Source organism: Oncorhynchus clarkii, chromosome 20 (genome assembly GCF_045791955.1).
Source record: "Oncorhynchus clarkii lewisi isolate Uvic-CL-2024 chromosome 20, UVic_Ocla_1.0, whole genome shotgun sequence".
Classification (NCBI taxonomy): Eukaryota; Metazoa; Chordata; class Actinopteri; order Salmoniformes; family Salmonidae; genus Oncorhynchus; species Oncorhynchus clarkii.
The window spans coordinates 49,320,119-49,346,603 of record NC_092166.1 but is presented as its reverse complement, the minus strand read 5'-3'; the positions used below and the strand labels follow the sequence as shown (position 1 = coordinate 49,346,603).

The following is a 26,485-nucleotide window of genomic DNA, read 5'->3' as shown; positions in this document are numbered from 1 at the left end:
GAGCGTTTGACCAGTAACTGAAACGATGCTAGATCAAATCCCTGAGCTGACAAGGTAAAAATCTGTCATTCTGCTCCTGAACAAGGCAATTAAACCACTGTTCCTAGGCCTTCATTGTAAGTAAGAATATGTTTTTAACTGACTTGCCTAGTTCAATAAAGGTTAAATAAGGAAATACTTGCCACCGGCAAGAACTAGGGAGTTTTTTTATGATGAAAATAAACAGAATACAGCTATAAGCACAATTCTAGAGGAAAACCTGGTTCAGTCGTCTTTCCACCCGACACTGGGAGACAAATTCACCTTTCAGCAGGATAATAATCTAAAACACAAGGCCAAATCTATGCTGGAGTTGCTTACCAAGAAGATTTTGAACTTAAAGTTTTGACTTAAATCATCTTGAAAATATATGGTAAGACTTGAAGATGTCTGTCTAGCAATGATCAACAATCAACTTGACAGCTTGAAGAATTTAAAAAAGAATAATGGGCAAATATTGTATCATCCAGGCGTGCAAAGCTCTTGGAGACTTACTCAGAAAGACTCACAACTGTTATCACCACCAAAGGTGCTTCTACAAAGTATTGACTCAAGGGTGTGAATATGTATGTAAATTAGATATTTCTGTATCAAATAAGCAAAGAGAAACGGCAGTTTAAGACATGAAGGTCAGTCAATCCGGAAAATGTGAAGAACTTTTGAAGTTTCTTCAAGTGCAGTCGCAACAACCATCAAGCGCTTTGATGAAACTGGCTCTCATGAGGTCCGCCACAGTAAAGGAAGACCCAGTTACCTCTGCTGCAGAGGATAAGATCGTTAGAGTTACCAGCCTATGAAATTGCAGCCCAAATAAATAAGTACCAAACACATCTCAACATCAACAATTCAGAGGAGACTGCGTGAATCAGGCTTTCATGGTTGAATTGCTGCAGCGGCAAAACAAGCTACTAAAGAACACCAATAAGAAGAAGAGACTTGCTTGGGCCAAAAAACACGAGCAATTGACATTAGACCAGTGTCCTTTGGTCTGATGAGTCCAAATTTGATATTTTTGGTTCCAACCGCCGTGACTTTGTGAGACGCAGTGTAAGTGAACGGATGATCTCTGCATGTGTTGTTCCCACCGTGAAGCATGGAGGAGGAGGTGTGATGGTGTTGGGGGTGCTTTTCTGGTGACACTGTCAGTGATTTATTTAGAATTCAAGGCACACTTTACCAGCATGGCTACCACAGAATTCTGCAGCGATACGCCATCCCATCTGGTTTGCGCTAAGTGGGACTATCATTTGTTTTTCAACAGGACAATGACCCAACACACCTCCAGGCTGTGTAAGGGTTATTTGACAAAGGAGGAGAGTGATGGAGTGTTGCATCAGATGACCTGGCCTCCACAATCACATGACCTCAACCCAATTGAGGTGGTTTGGGATGAGTTGGACCGCAGAGTGAAGAAAAACAGCAAACGAGTGCTCAGTATATGTGGGAACTCCTTCATAACTGTTGGAAAAGCCTTCCTGGTGAAGCCGGTTGAGAGAATGCCAAGTGTGTGCAATGCTGTCATCAAGGAAAAGGGGGGCTACTTCGAAGAATCTAAAATCTAAAATACATTTTGAACACTTTTTGGGATACTACATTTCATAGTTTTGATGTCTTCATTATTATTCTACAATGTAGAAAATAGTCAAAATAAAGAAAAACCCTTGAACGAGTAGGTGTGTCCAAACTTTTGACTGGTACTGTACATTTTAAGATCAAATAATTCAAAAAAATGTTTTGGGTCAACTATAAAATAAAGTTTCCGTGAGCTATTTCCTGCTACTCTACACATTTTGCCTGAGAGAAAATGTCACAGTTTTTTCAGCAAATTTCCTGTATATTGAAATACACTGCTCAAAAATATAAAGGGAACACTTAAACAACACAATGTAACTCCAAGTCAATCACACTTCTGTTAAATCAAACTGTCCACTTAGGAAGCAGCACTGATTTACAATAAATTTCACATGCTGTTGTGCAAATGGAATAGACAACAGGTGGAAATTATAGGCAATTAGCAAGACACCCCCAATAAAGGAGTGGTTCTGCAGGTGTTAACCACAGACCACTTCTCAGTTCCTATGCTTCCTGGCTGATGTTTTGGTCACTTTTGAATGCTGGCGGTGCTTTCACTCTAGTGGTAGCATGAGACGGAGTCTATAACCCACACAAGTGGCTCAGGTAGTGCAGCTCATCCAGGATGGCACATCAATGCGAGCTGTGGCAAGAAGGTTTGCTGTGTCTGTCAGCGTAGTGTCCAGAGTATGGAGGCGCTACCAGGAGACAGGCCAGTACATCAGGAGACATGGAGGAGGCCGTCGGAGGGCAATAACCCAGCAGCAGGACCTCTACCTCCGCCTTTGTGCAAGGAGGAGCAGGAGGAGCACTGTCAGAGCCCTGCAAAATGACCTCCAGCAGGCCACAAATGTGCATGTGTCTGCTCAAACAGTCAGAAACAGACTCCATGAGGGTGGTATGAGGGCCCGACGTCCACAGGTGGGGGTTGTGCTTACAGCCCAACACCGTACAGGACGTTTGGCATTTGCCAGAGAACAGCAAGATTGGTAAATTCGCCACTGGCGCCCTGTGCTCTTCACAGATGAAAGCAGGTTCACACTGAGCACATGTGACAGACGTGACAGTCTGGAGACGCCGTGGAGAACGTTCTGCTGCCTGCAACATCCTCCAGCATGACCAGTTTTGCAGTGGGTCAGTCATGGTGTGGGGTGGCATTTCTTTGGGGGGCCGCACAACCCTCCATGTGCTCGCCAGAAGTAGCCTGACTGCCATTAGGTACCGAGATGAGATCCTCAGACCCCTTGTGAGACCATATGCTGGTGCGGTTGGCCCTGGGTTCCTCCTAATGCAAGACAATGCTAGACCTCATGTGGCTGGAGTGTGTCAGCAGTTCCTGCAAGAGGAAGGCATTGATGCTATGGACTGGCCCGCCCGTTCCCCAGACCTGAATCCAATTGAGCACTTCAGGGACATCATGTCTCGCTCCATCCACCAACGCCACGTTGCACCACAGACTGTCCAGGAGTTGGCGGATGCTTTAGTCTAGGTCTGGGAGGAGATCCCTCAGGAGACCATCCGCCACCTCGTCAGGAGCATGCCCAGGCATTGTAGGGAGGTCATACAGGCACGTGGACGCCACACACACTACCGAGCCTCATTTTGACTTGTTTTAAGGACATTACATCAAAGTTGGATCAGCCTGTAGTGTGGTTTTCCACTTTAATTTTGAGTGTGACTCCAAATCCAGACCTCCATTGGTTGATAAATTTGATTTCCATTGATCATTTTTGTGTGATTTTGTTGTCCGCACATTCAACTATGTAAAGAAAAAAGCATTTAATAGGAATATTTCATTCATTCAGATCTAGGATGTGTTATTTTAGTGTTCCCTTTATTTCTTTGAGCAGTGTATATTGCTTTTGACGTGTTCATGTGGTATCTGGAGCCCCGACCTCCGGTGGAGCTTTGATGTGTTAAAGAATTGAAAAATGGCCCTCTCTCCGGTGTTCAGTTATCCCTGCTGAGCCTAATTAGAGTGAGTTTGTCTGGTGTGTTTGTGTGCGTGTGCATGTGCATATGTGTGTGCATGTGTTGTGTGTGTCCTTGTAGCTGTGCACAAAGCACTTCAAAACAAACCCATAAACATTCCAAGTGCCGCAGCAAATCCTCGAGCAGGCACTGAGGTGAAGTTAACACCCCCCCCACCTCTCTCTAGATTCCTCTTCTTTCTCATTTCTCTTCCTTTCCCTCTTCCCAAGATTTTTTTAAAGAGAGAGAGAGGAATAATGGGAACGTCTTGTTTAAAGTATCAGGTCCAGCTGTAGTGCAAGCAACTGATTCACAACACATAAGCACGCTCTCCCTTTCTCAACAGCTCTAATCCAGCATTTGAGATTTCCTCTTACATTGGAACTCTGGAGCTCTAGAACTGGACTTTTTTATTGTCCAGTTTACTCCTATTCACAATGGCAGTTTAGACAATCTGTTGATCCAAATTATATATATATATATATATATACACATGCATCAAATAGGCTACATCACATATATAAGACCCATATTAAGGGTTACTTCAGTAGTTGGATGAGGAAAAATGTCCCTTCTGCTCCTTGACTGAATTCATTCTAAATGTATAGTCTGTTGTTGCTTGTGAGTCAATCCAGGTGTTTAGTAAGTCTGTTTCTCTGTTTTTGTTTCACAATGTTCATTGTTGAAAATGTAGCTTCACATGAATAAGTGCTGACAAAAAATGTCAACTTTTGCACACATTGCTTCAGAAGTGGATACTCTGTGTATGACACAAGGCTCCAGAAATGGGTAACACCTGATCTTAGTTCACTTTGCAATGTGTCATTTTCCCGCAGCTCCACTATATCACTCTCTATTCCAGCACGGTCAGGACAGAGGGCTGTGATGGCTGGGGTCAGAGATGACACTGGCACATGAAAGGGGTTCTCAATGAAGTTGAAAATCTCCTTGTACTCCATCATATCCTTGAATCTTGACTCGAACGCCAACTTCAACTCTTCCAACACATGCACAAATGCATCATAGCTAAAATATTGCTGTATGTCTGGGTTGGATCTGGCGACTGCTCTGAGTTTTGGGAAATTAACAAACTGTTTGTCAGTTCTGAAAACTGTGTGGGGATTTTATTTTGAAACGCTGTGACTACACGCAGCATTTTGCCCGGAGTTTTAGAAAAACCTTAATATCCACTGTGGATCTTCCAGCTCTGGCTCCTCTCTCCCCTTGTTTGCAACAAATGCACGGATTTGAGGGAGGAGAGAGACAAATATTTTCAAATCTTGCTGTTATCTGTCTGGTATTCCTCCAGCAACTCCAGTGCCCTCGCAATAATAATGTTCACCACACGCACAACTTGCTGAATCACATTCTGTAAGTCAGTCTGTGAGTATAGCCACAAGTGCTTCCTGACGAATGATACAATGAAACGTAACACATTCGGGAATATCCTCTCTTTCTCATCAGGCCTATGAGTCCCTTCTCCTTCCCTCGCATGTTTGGGTTGCCGTCAGTGGATACAGATGCCAGATTTGACCAGTCAATATTATTATCAGCAGAAAATGTAACAAGGACTATCAAGATATCCTCTCCTCGTGTTTGTCCCTGAAGGGGCAGTAAACAGAAATGTTTCTCTCTGAATTTGTTTTTTCGTTTTGAGGGAAGCGGACCCAAACACATAATTTTGCAATGTCGCTGACATCAGTGCTTTCGCCAAGCGCAATACTAAAACACGGCGTCACGGATATGTCAGTAATCAGTTGCTTACCGATGGCCTCGCTGATGTCGTCTATTCATCTCGTTATGGTCAAGTCTGAGAGTTGCAGTCCCTTAATAGCTTCCTTGTTTGTGAAATCGGCATACAATATTTCGGGCAGAGGCCTAAAACATTCTTTGACAATCTCCGCGTCTGTGAAGGTTTGTTTCTTGCGAGTATCCAAGCGATCTCTGTTGTTTTCTCTGCCACGGTGCTAGACCTGTCCACCATTTGTTGTTGTCCTTTGAGCTGTCCTTTTGAGTTGCGTTATTGTGTTGTTTCTGAGGTTGCTTCATGGTGGATATGTTTTTTCAAAGTGGGCCTGGTGTGACTGGAAATGTCACTCTACATTTTCTTGTTTAAAACAATCGACTGCCTTCTGTCAAATAAGACACAGTGAACTAGTCCCATCATGCAGTGCAAAAAAATACTTGTCTGTCCATTTCTCTTGGAATTTTCGGTGTTCTTCTTGAATCAACCGTATCCTTCTCTTAGCCACTGGAGCCACGTTAGCCACGTTAGCTAGCTGCATTTCCCAGCCGCCATCTTCCGGATTTTCCTGGCTCTCCAGTGGTTGTTCGTTCATAGATGTCACATTGTTCTCCAGCTCATCCCCCTCATTTTCATTGTTAATAGATTTATAATAATTTTTTACAGTAAATTGATCCATGTCGACCAGACTGCTAAATTAGCTAATAGCAAACTGATATGTCTCGTTCGCTGTAGCTGAGCAGTTCTATTTCGCCAAACATTATATTTCGGCCTTTCTGTTCAACAGCTGCGCTATACTGCCATCTTTCTGCTGTCCAGGGAACAATAGATATATTCAATGGACATTTTCAGACTACCTGTATTTTTCCACATTTTTTAAAAATGATGGTAGTGTTTTTATTAAACCTACTGTGGGTGTCACCCATCCCAGTTCTTCATTCTCAATAACATCCATCCATGTGTCCAGACCAATGATGTCATGTCTATGGTCCAAACCCTTCTGTTAAAATGGCTTGAGGTCAAGGGTCAAACCCAGACCCCATGCCACCAGCCTCCCAGAACACACCACTAAAGAGCCAGCAGCAGCGTAGCTTCAGAAACAGGACATGTCCAAGGGGGATTCAAATCCAACTAGTATTTCATTAAATGTAGAATTCCATGGAAATTGGCTGCATAATAACTGGCAGATGGAATTGAGGGAAGGCGTCTGAGAATGTGCTCTGTTCCTGGGGCCTGCGACCCTGGAAAACTGGGTGGAGAAGGTCTTCGTTCCCATCTCCCTGTGCCAGGCATTCCTCTTCCGAGTGAAGTAGCATTTGAGAAACAGAATTCCACTGTCGGCTGGTTTAAAATTCCCAATATTATTGATATGGCCTTGAGATTTTTCGTTCAAGTATCTCATGGTCCCATCAAAGGTAATTTTGTTATCAAATTAAAAGCCAAGCTTGACATGGTGGCAATCTCTGTCCTGGATGTGGTTATAACACTGTTCTTGGCTAGAACAAAGAAGTCTGTCACAGTCAGTCTATCTCTCTACCACACACAGTGATTGGCAACACTTCATGGCACCATGCTCTCATTCAGTGCAGACTAGAGTTACCAAATGTCCCAGATTGTGCTGGACAGTCCCGCATTATGGCCCTTTGTTCCGCATTTGATCAACAAATTCAAACAACAGTCATTTAGAAAAAATAGTTGAATTGTCCCATATTTGAGTCAGACATTCCAGCCTGTCTCTTGGAGTCACTTTGAGATTAAGACAAGATATATATCATAAAGATGTGGTACTGGTGACGTTAATCACTGGTGATGTTAATGACATATGATATTCTGCTCCGCCCAAGACGAGAGGTGGCATTTCTCAAACCGTTTCAGGTTAAATTCCAGGCAAACTTGGAGAGGACAGTTATGACTAACTAGATCTTCTTACAAAAAGTGTGCTTCTGACGAAGAGCTACAGAAGTAGGCATAAGTAAATAGCCATATTAGACTGAAAGAAATAAAGTAATTTTGTCAAACTTGTGAGGCTCTCTAGGCTCATCCGTTGCTCATCCTACATATTAGCTAACTGTTTCAGGTTCTCTGAGACCAAACATAAATGTTTTCTTGGACAAAGGTACCCAGGTTTTCATAAAACAGTTACGCGCCAGGCAAAAGAGTAGGATGGGTGCAATTACAATTAGCTTCTTTGGTGCAGCAGTGTAGTGCTGCTGGAGGGTACCGGAGTAGTGCTGCTGGAGTGTACCGGAGTAGTGCTGCTGGAGTGTACCGGAGTAGTGCTGCTGGAGTGTACCGGAGTAGTGCTGCTGGAGTGTACCGGAGTAGTGCTGCTGGAGGGTACCGGAGTAGTGCTGCTGGAGTGTACCGGAGTAGTGCTGCTGGAGTGTACCGGAGTAGTGCTGCTGGAGTGTACCGGAGTAGTGCTGCTGGAGCGTACCGGTGTAGAGCTGCTGGAGCGTACCGGTGTAGAGCTGCTGGAGTGTACCGGAGTAGTGCTGCTGGAGTGTGCCGGAGTACCGGAGTAGTGCTGCTGGAGCGTACTGGAGTAGTGCTGCTGGAGCGTACTGGAGTAGTGCTGCTGGAGCGTACCGGAGTAGTGCTGCTGGAGTGTACCGGAGTAGTGCTGCTGGAGCGTACCAGAGTAGTGCTGCTGGAGCGTACCGGAGTAGTGCTGCTGGAGCGTACCAGAGTAGTGCTGCTGGAGTGTACGAGGCACCTGCAAGTTCCCGGGCATTTCTGGGGGGAAGAGCCCTCACCCTCTGATCCAACAGGTCCCAGACGTGCTCAATGGGATTGAGATCCGGGCTCTTCGCTGGCCATGGCAGAACACTGACATTCCTGTCTTGTAAGAAATCACACACAGAACGAACAGTATGGCTGGTGGCATTGTCATGTCAGGATGAGCCTGCAGGAAGGGTACCACATGAGGGAGGAGGATGTCTTCCCTGTAACGCTCAGCGTTGAGATTTCCTGCAATGACAACAAGCACAGTCCGATGATGCTGTGAAACACCGCCCCAGACCATGACAGACCCTCCACCTCCAAATCGATCCCGCTCCAAAGTACAGGCATCGGTGTAACGCTCATTCCTTCGATGATAAATGTGAATCCGACCATCACCCCTGGTGAGACAAAACCGCGACTAGTCAGTGAAGAGCACTTTTTGCCAGTCCTGTCTGGTCCAGTGACGGTGGGTTTGTGCCCATAGGCGACGCTGCCTTACAAGAGGCCTACATCTACTGAGCAAGCTACAATCATATATCTGAATGAGTGTTTTGAAAATGTGCTTTGAAATAGTGTGATTTATGGCGTCTACCCAGACTATACCCATAATGCTGATTGTTGTAGTTTGATTTCAACCTGTGGCGATGCCAGTTCACCAAATGCTTTTCAACTATTACTGGTTTTTAAGTACCTTGGACATGTTTTGATTCATGAAGAAGTAAAGCTATTATCACTGAACATACAAGACATCTAAACTTTATTTTTGCCTCCCTTTTCCCCTTCCCTCATTCCTCCCTCTCGTAGCGTGCAACTGCAACCTGCACGCCCGGCGCTGCCGCTTCAACATGGAGCTGTACAAGCTGTCAGGGAGGAAGAGTGGAGGCGTGTGCATGAACTGTCGCCACAACACGGCCGGACGCCACTGCCACTACTGCAAGGAAGGCTTCTACCGGGATATGGCCAAGCCCATCACACACCGCCGCGCCTGCAAAGGTATGGAGAATATTCCATTCAGAACAGTGTTTATAGCGTGTTTATAGCGAAATAGTCCTTTTCAATTCAGTCGATTCAGGAGATTCATTTACATGTTTCGTTCAAAATGGGTATTTATTTACATCAACTGATGTATCACAATTATAACAGGATTAGTAAAACTATTCTAAGAAGTAGGCTGGCAACCTCACTTCCAACTCTTTGGCTCTTTCCACCCTCCTAGGGTAAAAACAAATTAATACCAAGCCTCCTTAATTAAGTAAATAATTTGAATCTGTCACAGAAGCTGTTCTCCTGAAAACCCACATAAAAAATATTACACTGGACCACAAGCCACATTAAATTAGCAGCCGATTGAGTTATTTCTCTAGGAAAAAGTGGTTTTTGAATTGTGGAATGTTTAGAATTTGCAGTGAATATTTTTCTGGTAAATTTATACACTGAGAGCTTTTTATCATTTCAAGAACAACAGCAGTTTCCTGCCCTTGTTGCTTGGGGAAATGTGAAAATCAATAGAAGAGGGAGCTGGCATTTTTTCTTGATTCTGTACATTTATAGTGAGAAGTTAAGGGATTACTTACAGAGAACTCAAAACAACGTGGATGGTGAGAACTAGCAACACTCTTAGCTGTGAAGGTCTTTTGTTGGAGATTCCATGGTGGGAATCTCCCCTCATTGGCTCCTGGTCAGTTTTCCACTCCGACCTGGGCCGAGTTCCCAAATGGTATGATGGCACTTTACTATTGACCATATTATATCAATATTAAATATATTTTCATTATACTGTACAGTACAACAGTGATTTTTTTTTTGGGGGGGGGGGGGGGGGGGGGGGGGGGGCACGCCCATGCCATTTGTCCACTCACAGAGCAATTGACCATAGCACAACCTGCACTGTGAGACAGTAATTGACTTAAGCAATTATTTTTTGGCCTTTACAAATGACAAGTAACATACAGTATAATTATAGGTAGCTATGACTGTAACGAAACGTATGTCCTTGTTGCCAATGCAAGACACATCACAAACACACATGCAACCCGTGCCTGGGAGTGCTGCAGTGCTCAGGCCCTGGAGGCGATCTGTTTTTCTCAAAGCGGAGCAGTGTGCAGCAGGTCAGACTCACTCAGCGGTAAAAACTTTATCTCCCTCCCCTCGGAAGGCCAGATGTGACGGAAATTAAAGTTGCTGTGGAAACGACCCTCAACCTGGGCGGCTGGTACCATGATTGATCAGACCAATCCCAGACCCTTTTAGGACCTGTCTCTTTCCATCCCCCCCCTCACTTTCTCTCCCTCTCGCCAGGACCAAGCTCTCTTCTCATCTATTCTCTACTTCTCTCTGATCCTCTGATTCATTCTAGCTTTTTCTCTGCCGCAGTGTTCATTATATTTGTCCACATGTGACAGGGCCAGGATAATGGTCAGGGGTTCAAATATGATCAGTGTGTCTGAAGTGGAGGAACGGCAATAAAATACAGGTTTTAAAAAATATATAATTTATTTTATTTAACTAGGCAAGTCAGTTAAGAACAAATTCGTATTTGCAATAACAGCCCAGGAACAGTGGGTTAACTGCCTTGTTCAGGAGCAGAACAACAGATTTTTACCTTGAAAGCTGGAGGATTCAATCTATCAACCTTTCGGTTACTGGCCCAACACACTAACCACTAGGCTACCTGCCACCCCTATGTTTAAAGGAAGTGAGGAATGGGCGGGTAGGTCTTGAGGGTTGGGGGGGCGGAATGTCTGCCTGCTTCCAATCAGACCTCCTTTGTGGACGAGTGTCCATGTCGGACCTGCAGTGTGTGTGTATGTGTGTCCGCGTGCTTGAGTGAGTGTCCAACACACACTCTTTAAGGATTGCCAGTTTAATGGACAGGCCAGACTCTGATGGAGGGTCAAGTGGCAGCGTCTCTCCCATCTGCTCCCAGTTACACCCTGGTGCTTAGGTAACACACACACAGGTCCCAACCCCCCTCCACCCCCCAACCGCAGTGCCTCTCCATGGGGTTCTCAGCTCCTGCACGCCGGGGCAGCGGCCGCTGCCACTCTCAATCCACGGCTTTATGCTGCTACGTGCATAAAAACAGCCAGCAAATTAAAGAAACTTGCAGGCCATCACCGGTGTGACTGTAACCAGTCTTACCTATGAGGTCTTCAATGTCAGCCCGTTATGTGCCTCCTAACATGTTGTAATGTTGGCATCTATGTTGACTAGAATGAATGGATTTCAAATTCAGACTGTTGAGTGGGTCAGCAGCACTTTCCAACAGAATGCCACAAATAGACTCAATACTGAATGTATTGACACCTTCAAGTAGCTTCTGAAGTGGAGCTAAATCATTTTTATAGAATAACTTTATAGAAAGGGAATTAGGAAATCCAAGATGAGTCATTCCAATACCAAAATGCCCATGCCTATCAGGTTTCAGGTATGACCCAGATGCAGACCGTGTCGAAAGAAACAAAAGTGCATTTCTAATACAAGGGCAGGCAAATGACAGGTCAAAGGCAGGCAGAGGTCAGTAATCCAGAGAGGTGGGGAAAGGTATAGAACGGCAGGCTCAGGGTAGGCAGAGGTCAGTAATCCAGAGAGGTGGGGAAAGGTATAGAACGGCAGGCTCAGGGTAGGCAGAGGTCAGTAATCCAGTGAGGTGGGGAAAGGTATAGAACGGCAGGCTCAGGGTCAGGGTAGGCAGAGGTCAGTAATTCAGTGAGGTGGGGAAAGGTATAGAACGGCAGGCTCAGGGTCAGGGCAGGCAGAGGTCAGTAATCCAGAGAGGTGGGGAAAGGTATAGAACGGCAGGCTCAGGGTCAGGGCAGGCAGAGGTCAGTAATCCAGAGAGGTGGGGAAAGGTATAGAACGGCAGGCTCAGGGTCAGGGCAGGCAGAGGTCAGTAATCCTGTGAGGTGGGGCAAGGTATAGAACGGCAGGCTCAGGGTCAGGGCAGACAGGACCTCAAAACCGGGAAGGACTAAAAAACAGGTGCAAGAACAGACCGGAGCAGGGGAACAAATGCTGGTAGGTTTGACGAAACAAAACGAACTGAGGGAGTCAGTACCATGTGAGCTGGTAATGAGGGAGGGTGTGGTCGGGTTGGGGGGGGGGGGGGGTTAGTGCTCTGTTCTTCAGACACACATGTGGCTGTTCCGTTAGACTGGGGTGTCAAAATGCATCTGTTCATTTGCTTCGTAAATCTGACAGCTCACATTCCGTGCAAAATCCCCACCACCTGACCCGGCTCCAAACTCACGGAAGGCTTTGATTGGCTATGGTTTGGCAGGGTTTGTAGTACAGTGTTAGTCTGTATTGAGTGGGGTGACGCACGGGGAGGTTGAAAGTCAAATGTGTGTCCGGACTCAAGGTACTTCTGGTACGACTTAGTTCCTGTTTTGTTCCATGTCTGCCATGTGACTTCTCTACTGCCAAACGCTCCGAACTTGTTCCTGTGCCTAGGTGCAGCGTGGACGGGGCCTCCATCTCTTTTTGGGAATTTTGGGCATCCCTGGGATTGGTGCCCCTTTAGACGTGTTAATGAAACACAGCTGATAAGTCCACAACATTTTTTTTTTTAAATAAACCGATTCATACTAAGGGGAACAACAATGCAAGGCCCTGAAGAAAACTCCTGTTAGCAGCTGCCATTCCTTGGCAGGCCCTATCAGAGACTATTTGGTTACTGGGTTTTCCCCAAATGCTTCTTTCGCCATTGCTTGTTGTTTTTATGAAAGCAAGAGGACAATTACCAGCTATCACATTACAGTTACAGGGATTCTTCGGGATTGTTGCAATGATGCCCGTGAACTACTTCCCCAGAGTGTGATGAACTTGTGGATACCATTTTTATGTCTCTGTGTCCAGTATGGTAGAAGTTAGTTGGTAGAATGCTAGCTAACGCTAGTTAGCAACTTCCTTCAAACTGCACGCCCAGACATAAAAATAGTGTCCACTAGTTCTGACTCTGGGGAAGTAGATAAAGGACCTCATTGCCAAAATCCCAAAGTATCCCTTTAAGTAAGGCAGTTTGCTTTGGCCATTTTGCATCTCAGCGAATGTGTTTTCTAATTAAGTAGGGGAAAAGAGGCATCCTCCCCTATCTTTTCAAGGTTTTTTGGCCAAAAGCTATTCTCGATGCCAGAACTGATCGACAAGATAAAATGTACCATTTCATTATTAAATCATGAGGGGTTTTTTTGTTTTTGTTTTTGTTTTTTTGAAAGCATGGTTTTTTATTGACTCTGGATAGAGGAACTGCAGTTTCAAGCCAAGTCAAATCATTTAATCACACCCTTTAAAGCAGAATGTTACTGGGATATTAAGGTTTGTGTTTTTATGTGTCAGGATGGGACACGTCTGTCGAATTGGACCAGTGTAAAGTGTAATGGTGATACTTGATAGTGTGTGGACGGAGAGGTTTATCTTCCGATAGTATGTGTGCGTGTGTGTGTGGTTTCTTAAAGAACACATTCACATTTCTGTTTTAACTGTTGAGCTGTGTTGAGCCAAGGTGAGGTGAGGGAGATTTAGTATTGTTGATGATGATGAGCACACCAGAGGCAAAGTTTGGACCATGTTATATCTCACCCTCGCCCTTTCACTGTTCTTCCCCTCTGTGTCTCTCTCTTTGTTCTACTTTCTCTCCTCTCTCTTTCTATCTCTTCTCTCGCTCTCAATTTTAACACACCATTTTTCTCTTTCTCTCTCTCTCTCTCACACTCTTTCCACTTTCTCTGTATTTGTCCCTCTCCCCTGTTCTGCTTCTCTCTCTCTCTTCGCCTCTGTCTCCTCTCTTTCACCTTGTAAAGAGCTCTTGGAAGAGAAGAGTTGACCGACACGCCGAGTCTTGTATTCTGCAGCTTTTTAGACATAAACAGCCCTCTATTGCTCAATGTGCGTTTGGACAGCCAGAGCATACCATGAAGGACAGAGGGACTGGGACTCTTTCTGGCTAGCGTATTTCTGTTGGCACTCGGCGGGCGGCGGGCGGATTTTCGGGAAGCGATGAAACGGCAGAGTGGGTGTGTGTGTCAGAGTGTGTCACACACACACAGGCACCAGCGTAGCACTTGAGAGACTCGACAAATGGAGGCTTTTCTTCCCTGTCCACACAAACATATGCAAACACACACAAATACATGTATGCACTTGCACGCACAAACCCACACGTATGCATGCGCACAAACACACCTTTGCAGGGTATTGCCAGGTCCGACAGTGGCAGTGTAGCCCAAGTGAGCAGGAGTAATCTCAGACCTACAGTCTGGAGGATAGAGGAAATAGACTAGAGGAACACCCAGTCCCGTTGCATCTGGAATACTGTGGAATACTATGGCAGATGATGATTAACTAGGATGTGTTGTAATACGGAGCCTATTCATGAAAGAGTTCAAAATGCCATCGTGTTTGAGTCGAGTCACAAATAAACCTTGAAAGTGACACTGAATATCTATGTGACAAACCATTGATTGTTTCTCAAAATGCCACATCTAACCCCCCGTTGCCTTCTCTCTCCCTCTCACCTCCCTCACCCTCCCTCTCTCCAGCCTGTGACTGCCACCCGGTGGGTGCGGCAGGGAAGACATGTAACCAGACGACGGGCCAGTGCCCCTGTAAGGACGGCGTGACGGGCATCGCCTGCAACCGCTGTGCCAAGGGCTACCAGCAGAGCCGCTCGCCCGTGGCCCCCTGCATCAGTGAGTAGATCACATACACACACACTCATAGCTTGCAGGTCACCCTCACGCACACTCGCAGGTCACATATTCACTTATAGCTCTCGTAGCTCACATATACACACAAACACAAGCACACACATAGGTTTCAAAATTATGGGTCACACTCACAAGTCACACTCAAACAAACTGCTTGCATATACTCACAGCCACAAACACACAGGGCCACTGATTGCAAAAGCAGTACTTCCACTGATGACTGAAGTAAACATGTGCTTCTGTTTAAAACCTGTTAAGGATGATGCGAATTTTCGCAGCTTTTTGTTAAAAATCGCGCAACATTTCAAAGTCCTGCTACTCATGCCAGGAATATAGTATATGCATATGATAAGTATGTGTGTATAGAAAACACTCTGAAGTCTCTAAAACTGGTTAAATCGGGTCTGTGGCTATAACAGAACGTGTTTAGGAGTAAAAATCCCTGGTAAAACTGTTTACCAAAAACACAAAAAAAATATTTGTCCGCCATTCAATGTATTGTTTAAGACGACAGAAAATAAATGAGGATCTCCTGTAAACGCCTACAGCTTCCACACGATGTCGCCAATACTGGCATTTCCAGTCTGCTTTATCCTTGGTTACATCACGAATAGGCCCCTCCTATCTTGAGGCGCACCACAGGATGTTGTGAAATTGAAAACATGGACGAGGATTTCCAGACTTGCTGCTATCGAATACAGATCGCCCCGTGATCAATTTGATAGATTATTAACGTTTATTAATACCTAAAGTTGGTTTAGAAAAGTCGTTTGAAGTGATTTGTAAAAGTTTATAGGCGACTTTTGTAATTTTAAAAAGTGACGTTGCGTCTTGTAAAGGGGCTTTTTCCAGCATCAGACTAGCCTTCAGCAAATGACATTTTGGGTATACAATGACGGATTTAATCGGGAAAAAGACCCAATTGTGATGTTTATGGGACATAAAAGAAGCCAACAAAGAAGCTAGTCCAAGGTAATGAATGTTTTATATTTTATTTCTGCGTTTTGGGTAGCGCCGGCTACCGCAAAATCTGTTGTTTACGTGGCGTGCTGGTATTTTGGGGGGGTGCATGCTATCAGATAATAGCTTCTCATGCTTTCGCCGAAAAGCATTTTACAAATCTGACTTGGTGGCTAGATTCACAACGAGTGTAGCTTTAATTCAGTACCTTGCATGTGTGTTTTAATGAAAGTTTGAGTTTTATCAAAAACTATAGGTGGCGCTCTGACATTTCCGCCCCGTTGGTGTTCCTGCACTGGGATAAAATTCTGCATCATCCTTAAGAAGTTTTAAGTGCATGTCAATGATTTTATGACACAGGGGAGGCCCCAACGCAGGAACACATTCTCATGAGGGAAGCATCATGTATTGATGAAGCATCTTTCAAAAACATCCATCATGGTGTGCATGATTGTTGTGAGTGGCTTTGTGTCTGTAACATAATGGGGAAACCATACCCATGTACGATACTGGAGAAACCAGACCCATGTACGATACTGGAGAAACCATACCCATGTACGATACTGGAGAAACCATACCCATGTACAAACTGGAGAAACCATGAACCATGTACGATACTGGAGAAACCATGACCCATGTACGATACTGGAGAAACCATGACCCATGTATGATACTGGAAAAACCATACCCATGTACGATACTGGAGAAACCATACCCATGTACGATACTGGAGAAACCATACCCATGTACGATACTGGAGAAACCATACCCATGTACGATACTGGAGAAACCATGACCCATGTACGATACTGGAGAAACCATACCCATGTACGATACTGGAGAAACCATACCTATGTACGATACTGGAGAAACCATGAACCATGTACGATACTGGAGAAACCATACCCATGTACGATACTGGAGAAACCATGAACCATGTACGATACTGGAGAAACCATGAACCATGTACGATACTGGAGAAACCATACCCATGTACGATACTGGAGAAACCATACCAATGTACGATACTGGAGAAACCATACCCATGTACGATACTGGAGAAACCATACCCATGTACGATACTGGAGAAACCGTGAACTATGTATGATACTGGAGAAACCATACCCATGTACGATACTGGAGAAACCATGAACTATGTACGATACTGGAGAAACCATGACCCATGTACGATACTGGAGAAACCATACCCATGTACGATACTGGAGAAACCGTGAACTATGTACGATACTGGAGAAACCGTGAACTATGTATGATACTGGAGAAACCATACCCATGTACGATACTGGAGAAACCATGAACTATGTACGATACTGGAGAAACCATGACCCATGTACGATACTGGAGAAACCGTGAACTATGTACAATACTGGAGAAACCATACCCATGTACGATACTGGAGAAACCATGAACTATGTACGATACTGGAGAAACCATGACCCATGTACGATACTGGAGAAACCATGACCCATGTACGATACTGGAGAAACCATACCCATGTACGATACTGGAGAAACCATGAACCATGTACGATACTGGAGAAACCATACCCATGTACGATACTGGAGAAACCATACCCATGTACGATACTGGAGAAACCATACCCATGTACGATACTGGAGAAACCATACCCATGTACGATACTGGAGAAACCGTGAACTATGTATGATACTGGAGAAACCATGAACCATGTACGATACTGGAGAAACCATACCCATGTACGATACTGGAGAAACCCTACCCATGTACGATACTGGAGAAACCATACCCATGTACGATACTGGAGAAACCATGACCCATGTACGATACTGGAGAAACCGTGAACTATGTATGATACTGGAGAAACCATGAACCATGTACGATACTGGAGAAACCATACCCATGTATGATACTGAAGAAACCATGAACTATGTACGATACTGGAGAAACCATGACCCATGTACGATACTGGAGAAACCATACCCATGTATGATACCCATGTTTAGAGCCACACATGTAATATGGCAGGTACACCTGTTTCATTCCCGGTCTCATTTCTATAGCCAGATAACACCATTGCCTGTGTTTGACAGAGAAAGTCAGAGTTTTCGATGCCTTTCGCAGCAATTGTTAAAATAAAGTATTAATTAGACAATAACCCCAGAAACATTTTCTCACTCTTTGGCCGGGTTGTAAAAGAGAATGTGTTCTCAGTTAACCTGCCCTGGTGAAAGCAAGGTAGGGATAGAAAGGTTCCAATCTGGCATCAGTCACACATCATGGTGGTCTGGTCTGTTCTGGTGTAGATCAGTGCTACTCTGAGACCCCAGCACTTGTTTACCGTTCAGGCTTTAGTACAGTCACATGTGTGTTTGTGTGTTGCGTGCACGTGCTCTGTGAGTGAGTGAGTGAGTGTGTGTGTGTGTGTGTGTGTTTGTATGTATGAATCGGACCACTGGTCTACCACCTGCGGGCTGGAGGAATAGAGGGTAGCTTGCCATCGTGCTCTGCCATGTGGTTTGGCACAATGACCCAGACACACACACACACACACACACACACACCAGGCTTGTCTAACCCTGAACAAGCCACAACAGACCATGCTGTACCACGCTGTGCCATGCCAAGCTATGCCGTACCACGTCGTGCCACATGGTGCTGTGTTGTTGGTTTTACATTGGTGTTACAGAGCAGATGGTGGAGGGCAAAAAAGAGAAAACAATGGCGCTCACGGCCAACTAACCAACCATACACTTTCCAGGGCCACTGAAGACACCCAATGAGGAGAGTGTGTTTATTGGCCTCAGTGTGTGTGTCTGTCAGCTCGTGCATGTACGAAGGCATCTCTTCCCAAAACGCCCTCCATTTTGTTGGTACTATCCATCCGTCCCCGGTCAAGCCCTTCTGCCCACTAACACAATAAGACACAGAGACCAGGACTGCTAACGCCCAATTAGTATGATACCACTGCCCCTCATCTCAATATCCCCTTTTCATCTGAATATCTACGCCTCAACTCTTCACCTTCAGAGGACACGCCCACAGCTTGCCGTGCCTCTGACCAGCTGCTCTCCTCTCCTCCCTGCCTTTCCCAAGCACTCCAAAGCTCAATGCCCTATTTGTTTTTCTTTGTGGGGGTGTCCATAAATTCAAAGCGAGACAACTGCCACTTGCCTCTCAAAACAATCTTTCCAAGGAAGCCCCCTGTCTGTTTGTTTGACTCCAACCCGGTTCATCGTCCCTCTAACTCCCCAGTCGAAAGGCAAGTCCCTCTGGGTGCACGCTAACGATGCTAAGCCAGCGTCCAATTAGCCTGTTGTTATCATTGAGGCAGTGGATTTGTTGTTAGCATTAGCATTTTTTTTTTGCGTAGTATTAGCATTTGTATAGAAGAATGACCCTTGTTTTGGAGGGAATTCCTTAAGGATGGGATTGTTTTGACTGTGGTCGAGACCGGCGAAGGGTTTTGGTTGAGCTAATCAGGCGTATTGAAGGAGTTTGCATCTGTCTAAAGATGTTACTGCTATAGGTGGCTCCCTCCTTTGCCATCTGTCTGATATTTCAATTTTTTTAATACATTGATATCTTGCACAATATGTTTGTTTGGTGCTACAGTTCTCAGAGGAAGAGAATTCGATTCAAAGTATATTTCCACAAAGTGTGTGTGCCAATATCACTATCTTTATCACTGTGTATTTACGTAGATATTTTCAACCTACACCCTCCTTCCTGTCTTCCTCCTATGTCAAATAACTGTGATTGAATTCAGGAACACCGAATCTGCTTGACCACATATGCAAACAGTAGGCATATGGCCAAGCAATGTCTGTCTACATCAACCATATGGACATACATTTTTTCCATAAAGCTCTTGTTAAAACTCTGTTGTTCTGTGTATGTGTTTCAGAGATCCCAGTGGTGAACCCTACAGCCATGGTCAGCAGCAGCACAGAGGAACCGGCAGGTCAGTTACTCCCCAAGGCTCATTTCACACCTGACACCTGTGTAGGAGAAAAGAAACACCCTTTTTTAAGATTTCTGGCATCCCTTTCTAACTGTGTTTCTATTTTGATGTTCCATGACTGCTCTTAATCCAAGTGAGATGTTCCATTGTCTTAAAATCTGGGGGGGGATTGAGTGTTGGCGACCAACAGTTTGGGTCATTTATCCCCCCTCTCGTCTTTTAACGCTTTTGCCTCGTGGAATCATAGCCCTGTGATTCATCAACTGTTTTATCGACATAACTCAACGCTGCAGCGACCACAGATATACCTCCCACAGCTACATCAACCCCTCCTCAGCTTTCACAGTTGGGTTGAGATACGGTCCACTTTGCAAGGCCCAGGGCAGAAGATATGTGCTGCAAGGCCTGGAAGTTCTCACAACCCACATGAACAAATACTATCGTATACTATGGTATAAATACTATAATATTCACTGAAGTGTTTTAGTCCCCCCCCAAAAAAACACTACAGTGAGCCAAAGACAGACTTGGTCTCAACTTGAAGGAATTGCAATAGGAGGGAACTTAAAATAACTTCAATGTCTAGCTCGGCCGTGACAGTTGTGGTGTCATCTCATCAGGCCAACTGCCAGACCACAGCTAGCCCACCGATAGGCTTAGCAGTTCCACCTTGCCCTCTGATAGGCTAGGTGGAATTTTCACCACATTGCTTACACCAACCCAATCTTTGCTTGGGCTTGTAACCCTCACACACACACAATACACACAATACACTGTGTTTCTGCTTCCCTGGGAAAGTGTTTTTCCACTGTGACAAACTAACAAGAAAGATTGTTTATCGTCAATTCATCTCTGCACAAATGGGCAACATACAGGCAAATGTCCCATCCATCCCTCTCTCTCCTCCCACCATAGACGAACATACCTCTCCTCCTTCATAAGGCCCTCAGAAACCCAAAACCTGAAAATGTCTCGCTTTCGTGTGTGTGTGTGTGTGTGTGTGTGTGTGTCTGTGCGCGTGTTTGTGTATGTTCAAGGGGGTGGTACTTGCAATTTGTCTCTGTCACCGCGCTGTGAATAGGGACAGGGGAACAAGAGTAACCAGAGCCGCCAATGCATGTGATTGTGTGTTTTCAGCCGCGGCTCTTCTGGGTCAATGGGCGATTCATGGGGGGTTTTCCAGGTGAATGCCCATCAGTAAGTGACTGGTGGGAAAACACACACTGGCGCTGAGCCAGAGTTTCACCACTGATATCATGGGCTGCACAGCTGGCCACTGTACCAGGGTACCATGCACACACATGCAGGAACGCACACACAGATGTGCATATACAGTTGAAGTCGGAAGTTTACATACACCTTAGCCAAATACATTTAAACTCAGTGTTTCACAATTCCTGACATTTAATCCTAGTAAAAATTCCCTGTCTTAAGCCAGTTAGGACCACCACTTTATTTTAAGAATGTGAAATGTCATAATAATAGTAGAGAGAATTATTTATTTCAGCTTTTATTTCTTCATCACATTCCCAGTGGTTAAGAGGTTTACATACACTCAATTAGTATTTGGTAGCATTGCCTAAATGTATTTGGCTAAGGTGTATGTAAACTTCTGACCTCAACAATATACATAAACACCAGTCTCAATGTCAACAGTGAAGAGGCACCTCCGCGATGCTGGCCTTCTAGGCAGAGTTCCTCTGTCCAGTGTCTGTGTTCTTTTTCCCATCTTAATCTTTTCTTTTTATTGGTCAGTCTGAGATATGGCTTTTTCTTTGCAACTCTGCCTAGAAGTCCAGCATGTTTAAATATTACAGACTTACAGGGAGAGGTTTAAAATGTAATTGAAGACACTTGACAGTTGGTCCACGCATGCTTTGAGTACACGACCTGGTCATCTCTTTGGCCTCGCAGCTTTGTGAATGTTGACCTGTTAAAGGTCTTGCTCACATTGGCTACGAACAGCTAGTGCTCTCATGCATGCTTTAGTGTTGCTTGCCTCAAAGCAAGCATAAAAGGCATTTAGCTTGTCTGGTCGGCCCTCGTTACTGGGCAGCTTGTGGCCGACAAGCTTCAGAGCCGGTGTAGTAGGCTTCAATCTGAGTCCTGTATGGACGCTTTGCCTGTTTGATGGTTCGTCTGAGGGCATAGCGGGATTTCTTATAAGCATCCGGATTAGTGTCCCCCTCCTTAAAAGCGGAAGCTCTAACCTTTAGTTCGGTGCAGATGCTGCCTGTAATGGAGTAAAGGCGGTCTAGAGTTTTCCCCCTCTGGTTGCACATGTAACATGCTGGTAGAAATTAGGTAAAACCGGGCTCCTGAGTGGCGCAGTGGCCTATGGCGCAGTGGTCGAAGGCACTGCATCGCAGTGCTAGCAGTGCCAGTCGAGAATCTGGGTTTGAGTCCAGGCTCTGTCACAGCCGGCCACGACCGGGAAACCCATGGGGCGGTGCACAATTGGCCGAGCATCATCCGGGATAGGGGAGGGTTTGGCCAGCAGGGATGTCCTTATCCCATCTCGCACCAACCAGTGCTGCTTGGTTGGGTTTTGTTTTGGAGTTTGCGCGGCTCTCGACCTTCGCCTCTTCTGAGTCCGTACGGGAGTTGCAGCGATGAGACAAGACTGGAATTGGATACCACGAAATTGGAGAGAAAAAGGGGTAAAAAATAATTATAATAATAAATTAGATAAAATGGATTTAAATGTGCCTGCATTAAAGTCCCTGGCCACTAGGAGCGTCGTTTCTGGATGAGGATTTTCTTGTTTGTTTCTGCCCTTATACAGCTCGCTGAGTGCGGTCTTAGTGCCAGCATCGGTTTGTGGTGGTAAATAGACAGCTACGAATTATATAGATGTGAACTCTCTTGGTAGATAGTGTGGTCTACAGCTTATCATGAGGTATTTTACCTCAGGCGAGCAATACCTCGAGACTTCTTTAGTATTAGACATAGCGCACCAGAAGGTATTGACACTGAGCTCTTCAGTAAGGCCATTCTACTGACAATGTTTGTCTATGGAGATTGCATGGCAGTGTGCTCGATTTTATACACCTGTCAGCAACGGGTATGGGTGAAATAACCGAATCCACTAATTTGAAGGTGTGTCCACATACTTTGTATTACATATAGTGTGTATCAAATCAAATGTTATTTGTCACATGCACCGAATACAAAAGGTGCCGACCTTACAGTGAAATGCTTACATACAAGCCCTTAACCAACAATGCAATTTTAAGAAAAATAAGACCTTATATACATACCGTACATACACACGCGCAAGCATATATGTACACAAACAACACTTTAGAGCCCAAGCCCCTATGGTCAAAAGCCAGGGAGCAGGTTGAACCTTCCTTTTCTACTTGACTGGCCGGTTGAACTGCTCTCCCACATCACTAAGTGTGTTTTCTCTCCACTCCTATAGTTCGACATTCAACAGATTTATTCAGCTCTCCCCATGACAGATTCAGTGTGGCCTACTTCATCAATGCATTCAATGCGCCCCTTCCACAACTCACGCACCCACACACTCATACCAAATCCTCTCTCTCTTTCACGTACTCACACACACATTAACCCAGGTTTGTTTAACTGTGGTTTATTGAAAGCTGCTGTGAGTGAGAGGTATAGGCACTAGGCAGCTGCTCTGGCCTCTCTCTCTCTGCTTGTCACTAATAAAAGGTCCATCACTCTGATATATGGGCCAAGCCTCCCTGACATTTTTATTGGCTCCTCGGCCTCCTCTTCTCTCGTCCTCCTCCCCCTCCTCCTCCTGCCCTAGTCTGTTCCGGCTCTCTCCAAACCCTCAGCATAACGAGCATATGCGACTTATCCAGAAACCGTTTCTTGGGCCACATCCCTGCAAGCAATCACTTTTATTTAGTTTGGTTTTGGAGGGCGAGACCGCTTCCCTTCACAACTTCTGAATGTTTTCACTTTGAAGGCAGCTAGAGAGGGAGACCAGGGAGTTCGCAGATACCCGGCCTCAGTGTCTTTGCGATTTTTACGCTAGCTGTAAATGCAACCTGGTGTCTTCTGGACTTTTCCGTGTGTCCCTTTCAAAAGCCTGAATAAAATGAGATCAGACACCAAGCTCCCTGGCTTGCTCACTAGAAGTCAGGTCAGCAACTCTGTGTCCCTCTGTGACCTTTTAAACCAAACCATATATTAAAGTACACCATCCTTTTATAATCACAAACTGTAGGCAAAACTAGTACTGTAGAGGTGGTTTAATGAACATGCTTGACCCTTTGTCCTTTTGTCACAACTCCCACTGCAGTGACATCAAAGCCAATAGGCCATTTTAATAGTCATTTGTTTTCTAATGTCCTATATAGATCTCTATGCGTTCAATTTAATCAAATCCGTACTGCAGTATGTATGGAGTCGATCAACTGCAAAAGTTGTTCAACCTCTCTAGTTTACACACCTATGATGCAACACCCACTAAACATGGTCAAGAGAAACACATCGACCACAGGGCAGCTTCTTCCTCCGTACACGTACGGCGGTCAGCTTTGTGGTCTCTTTCTGGTCGTGGTCTCCCAGCCATCCAACCATGACCACTTCCATGCACGCTGTCTATTCTCTGTGCCCCAGAAAGGCAGGAAGACATGTCAAACGGAACACTTTTCCCCCCTCTGTAATATTTCACCGGCCTCGCGACTCCCCCACCGGTTATTGCAGGGGCTTACATGTGATTTGTCTAAGGTCGTATTTTACTCCAACTAACCCGACCAAACCTAACATTTCCTCTATCCAGGCGCCTGTCTCAGAACCCCGGCACATGTGGTGTGTGTGTGCGTGTGCGCATGCGGCCGTTTGTGTGATTGCCTGTGTGTGTGTGTGTGTGTGTGTGTGTTTTTGCGGGCCTGTGTGTGGGTGCGTGTGTATGTTTGTGTCTCTTGGTGTGTATGTGTGTGTGCTACGTGCGTGTGATATGTGCATTTAATTGAAAACACTCTTGGTTTGTGTTTTCAGTGTGCAAAAGCCTGCTGCTTGTAATGATTCCTAATGTGTATTCCAACTTCTAATGTGAAACAGTCTTAAGTGTGTAATAGTTCTGAAAATGTAACCATGTCACCGTCTTCACTTTTTTATCATCTCCAGTGTGTAACTATTGTCTGGTTATGTGCGTAATAGTCCCTATATCTGTCAATGTCCTGTTTTGTGTGTAAGTGTGTAACTATCCCCAGCAAGTTAGACTTCCAGATGTGAGACTGGACTTCCAGATGTGAGACTGGACTTCCAGACGTGAGACTGGACTTCCAGACGTGAGACTGGACTTCCAGACGTGAGACCGGACTTCCAGACGTGAGATCGGACTTCCAGACGTGAGACCGGACTTCCAGACGTGAGACCGGACTTCCAGACGTGAGACCGGACTTCCAGACGTGAGACCGGACTTCTAGACGTGAGACCGGACTTCTAGACGTGAGACCGGACTTCGAGACGTGAGACCGGACTTCGAGACGTGTGACAGGACTTCTAGACGTGAGACCGGACTTCGAGACGTGAGACCGGACTTCCAGACGTGAGACCGGACTTCGAGACGTGAGACCGGACTTCGAGACGTGAGACCGGACTTCGAGACGTGAGACCGGACTTCGAGACGTGAGACCGGACTTCGAGACGTGAGACCGGACTTCGAGACGTGAGACTGCCTATTTGTGTGTGTAAAAGGTACTCTTTCTTTTATCAGCAGATTGTGAGTCATATTGCAAACCAGTGAAAGGGAATCTGAAGATCAACATGAAGAAATACTGCAAGAAAGACTATGGTGAGTGATTGAACAGACGAATACAGCCTATTTATTTATCAAACATGATTGGTGAATATGGTGAAAAACCCATATTGGATCTGTGACTTATAACAGTGAATTATCAACCCAGCACTTTTTTGAATAGTATTTTCAATTAGTTTTTCATTTTTGTTAGTACTGTACCTGCATCAGTTGTAATGGTTGGTTTGTCTGTGTGTCTCGTCAGCGGTGCAAGTCAACGTGCTGGACATGGAGACGGTGGGCGACTGGGCCAAGTTCTCTGTCAGCGTGGTGTCTGTCTACAAGAGCCGTGGCGAGCCACTCAAACGGGGCGACAACGTCCTGTGGATTCACATGAAGGACCTGGCTTGCAAGTGTCCAAAAATCCAGATGAGCAAGCGCTTCCTGGTTATGGGCACTAGCGAGACCGTGCCCGGGGGTTCTGTGCCTGGGGGTCCCAGAGCTGGACCAGGGGCCATAGGGGCCACTGCAGGAGCAGAGCGAATAGGGCTCCTGGCCGATAAGAACAGCCTGGTCATCCAATGGAGAGACATTTGGACACGGCGCCTCCGGAAATTCCAGCGCAAAGAGAAGAACGGCAAGTGCAGCAAAGCATGATGGGAGAGAGAAGGGCACATCCCATCCAACACCACCCCCCACCCATACTCCTACCCCCCCCATGACCCCTTCCTAGCTCTCAGCTAGTTCGCAAACACGACCCCACCCCCGACTCCCTAAAAACCCTGAACCCCAAAGCGGGGACACTGCACATTACAGAGACTGCATGTATTTTGCCTGTTTAAGGACCACTTTGTGTATATTATATAACTACTTCATTTTTATTTTGTGCTTTAATCATGGGACTCTTATCTATTGGTCTGCCTTAAAAAGGGACCATTAAAAAGGGTACGAAATGACAACGACAGCAAAAATGTCCACTCTTGCCCCCACTCACAACCCCCCACCCCCCCTTCAGACTGCTTTAGTCCCCCCTCCTGTCACCATGTTTTAGTGTTTTGAAACTATCAGAGTTCACATTTCCGTTC

At 45.4% G+C, this 26,485-nt stretch overlaps 1 protein-coding gene across 1 annotated transcript in view; it reads left to right on the top strand.

Moving 5' to 3' along the window:
- Positions 1–26,084, top strand: part of LOC139376457 (netrin-3-like) — a 96,624-nt gene extending 70,540 nt beyond the window's left edge. Inside the window, exons 3-7 of the mRNA XM_071119073.1 lie at positions 8,855–9,043; positions 14,590–14,739; positions 19,622–19,678; positions 25,383–25,457; positions 25,666–26,084. Coding sequence (XP_070975174.1) covers positions 8,855–9,043; positions 14,590–14,739; positions 19,622–19,678; positions 25,383–25,457; positions 25,666–26,057 — 863 coding nt within the window. The 3' untranslated portion in view covers positions 26,058–26,084. The remainder of the gene's footprint in view (positions 1–8,854; positions 9,044–14,589; positions 14,740–19,621; positions 19,679–25,382; positions 25,458–25,665) is intronic.
- Positions 26,085–26,485: the final 401 nt, after the last annotated feature.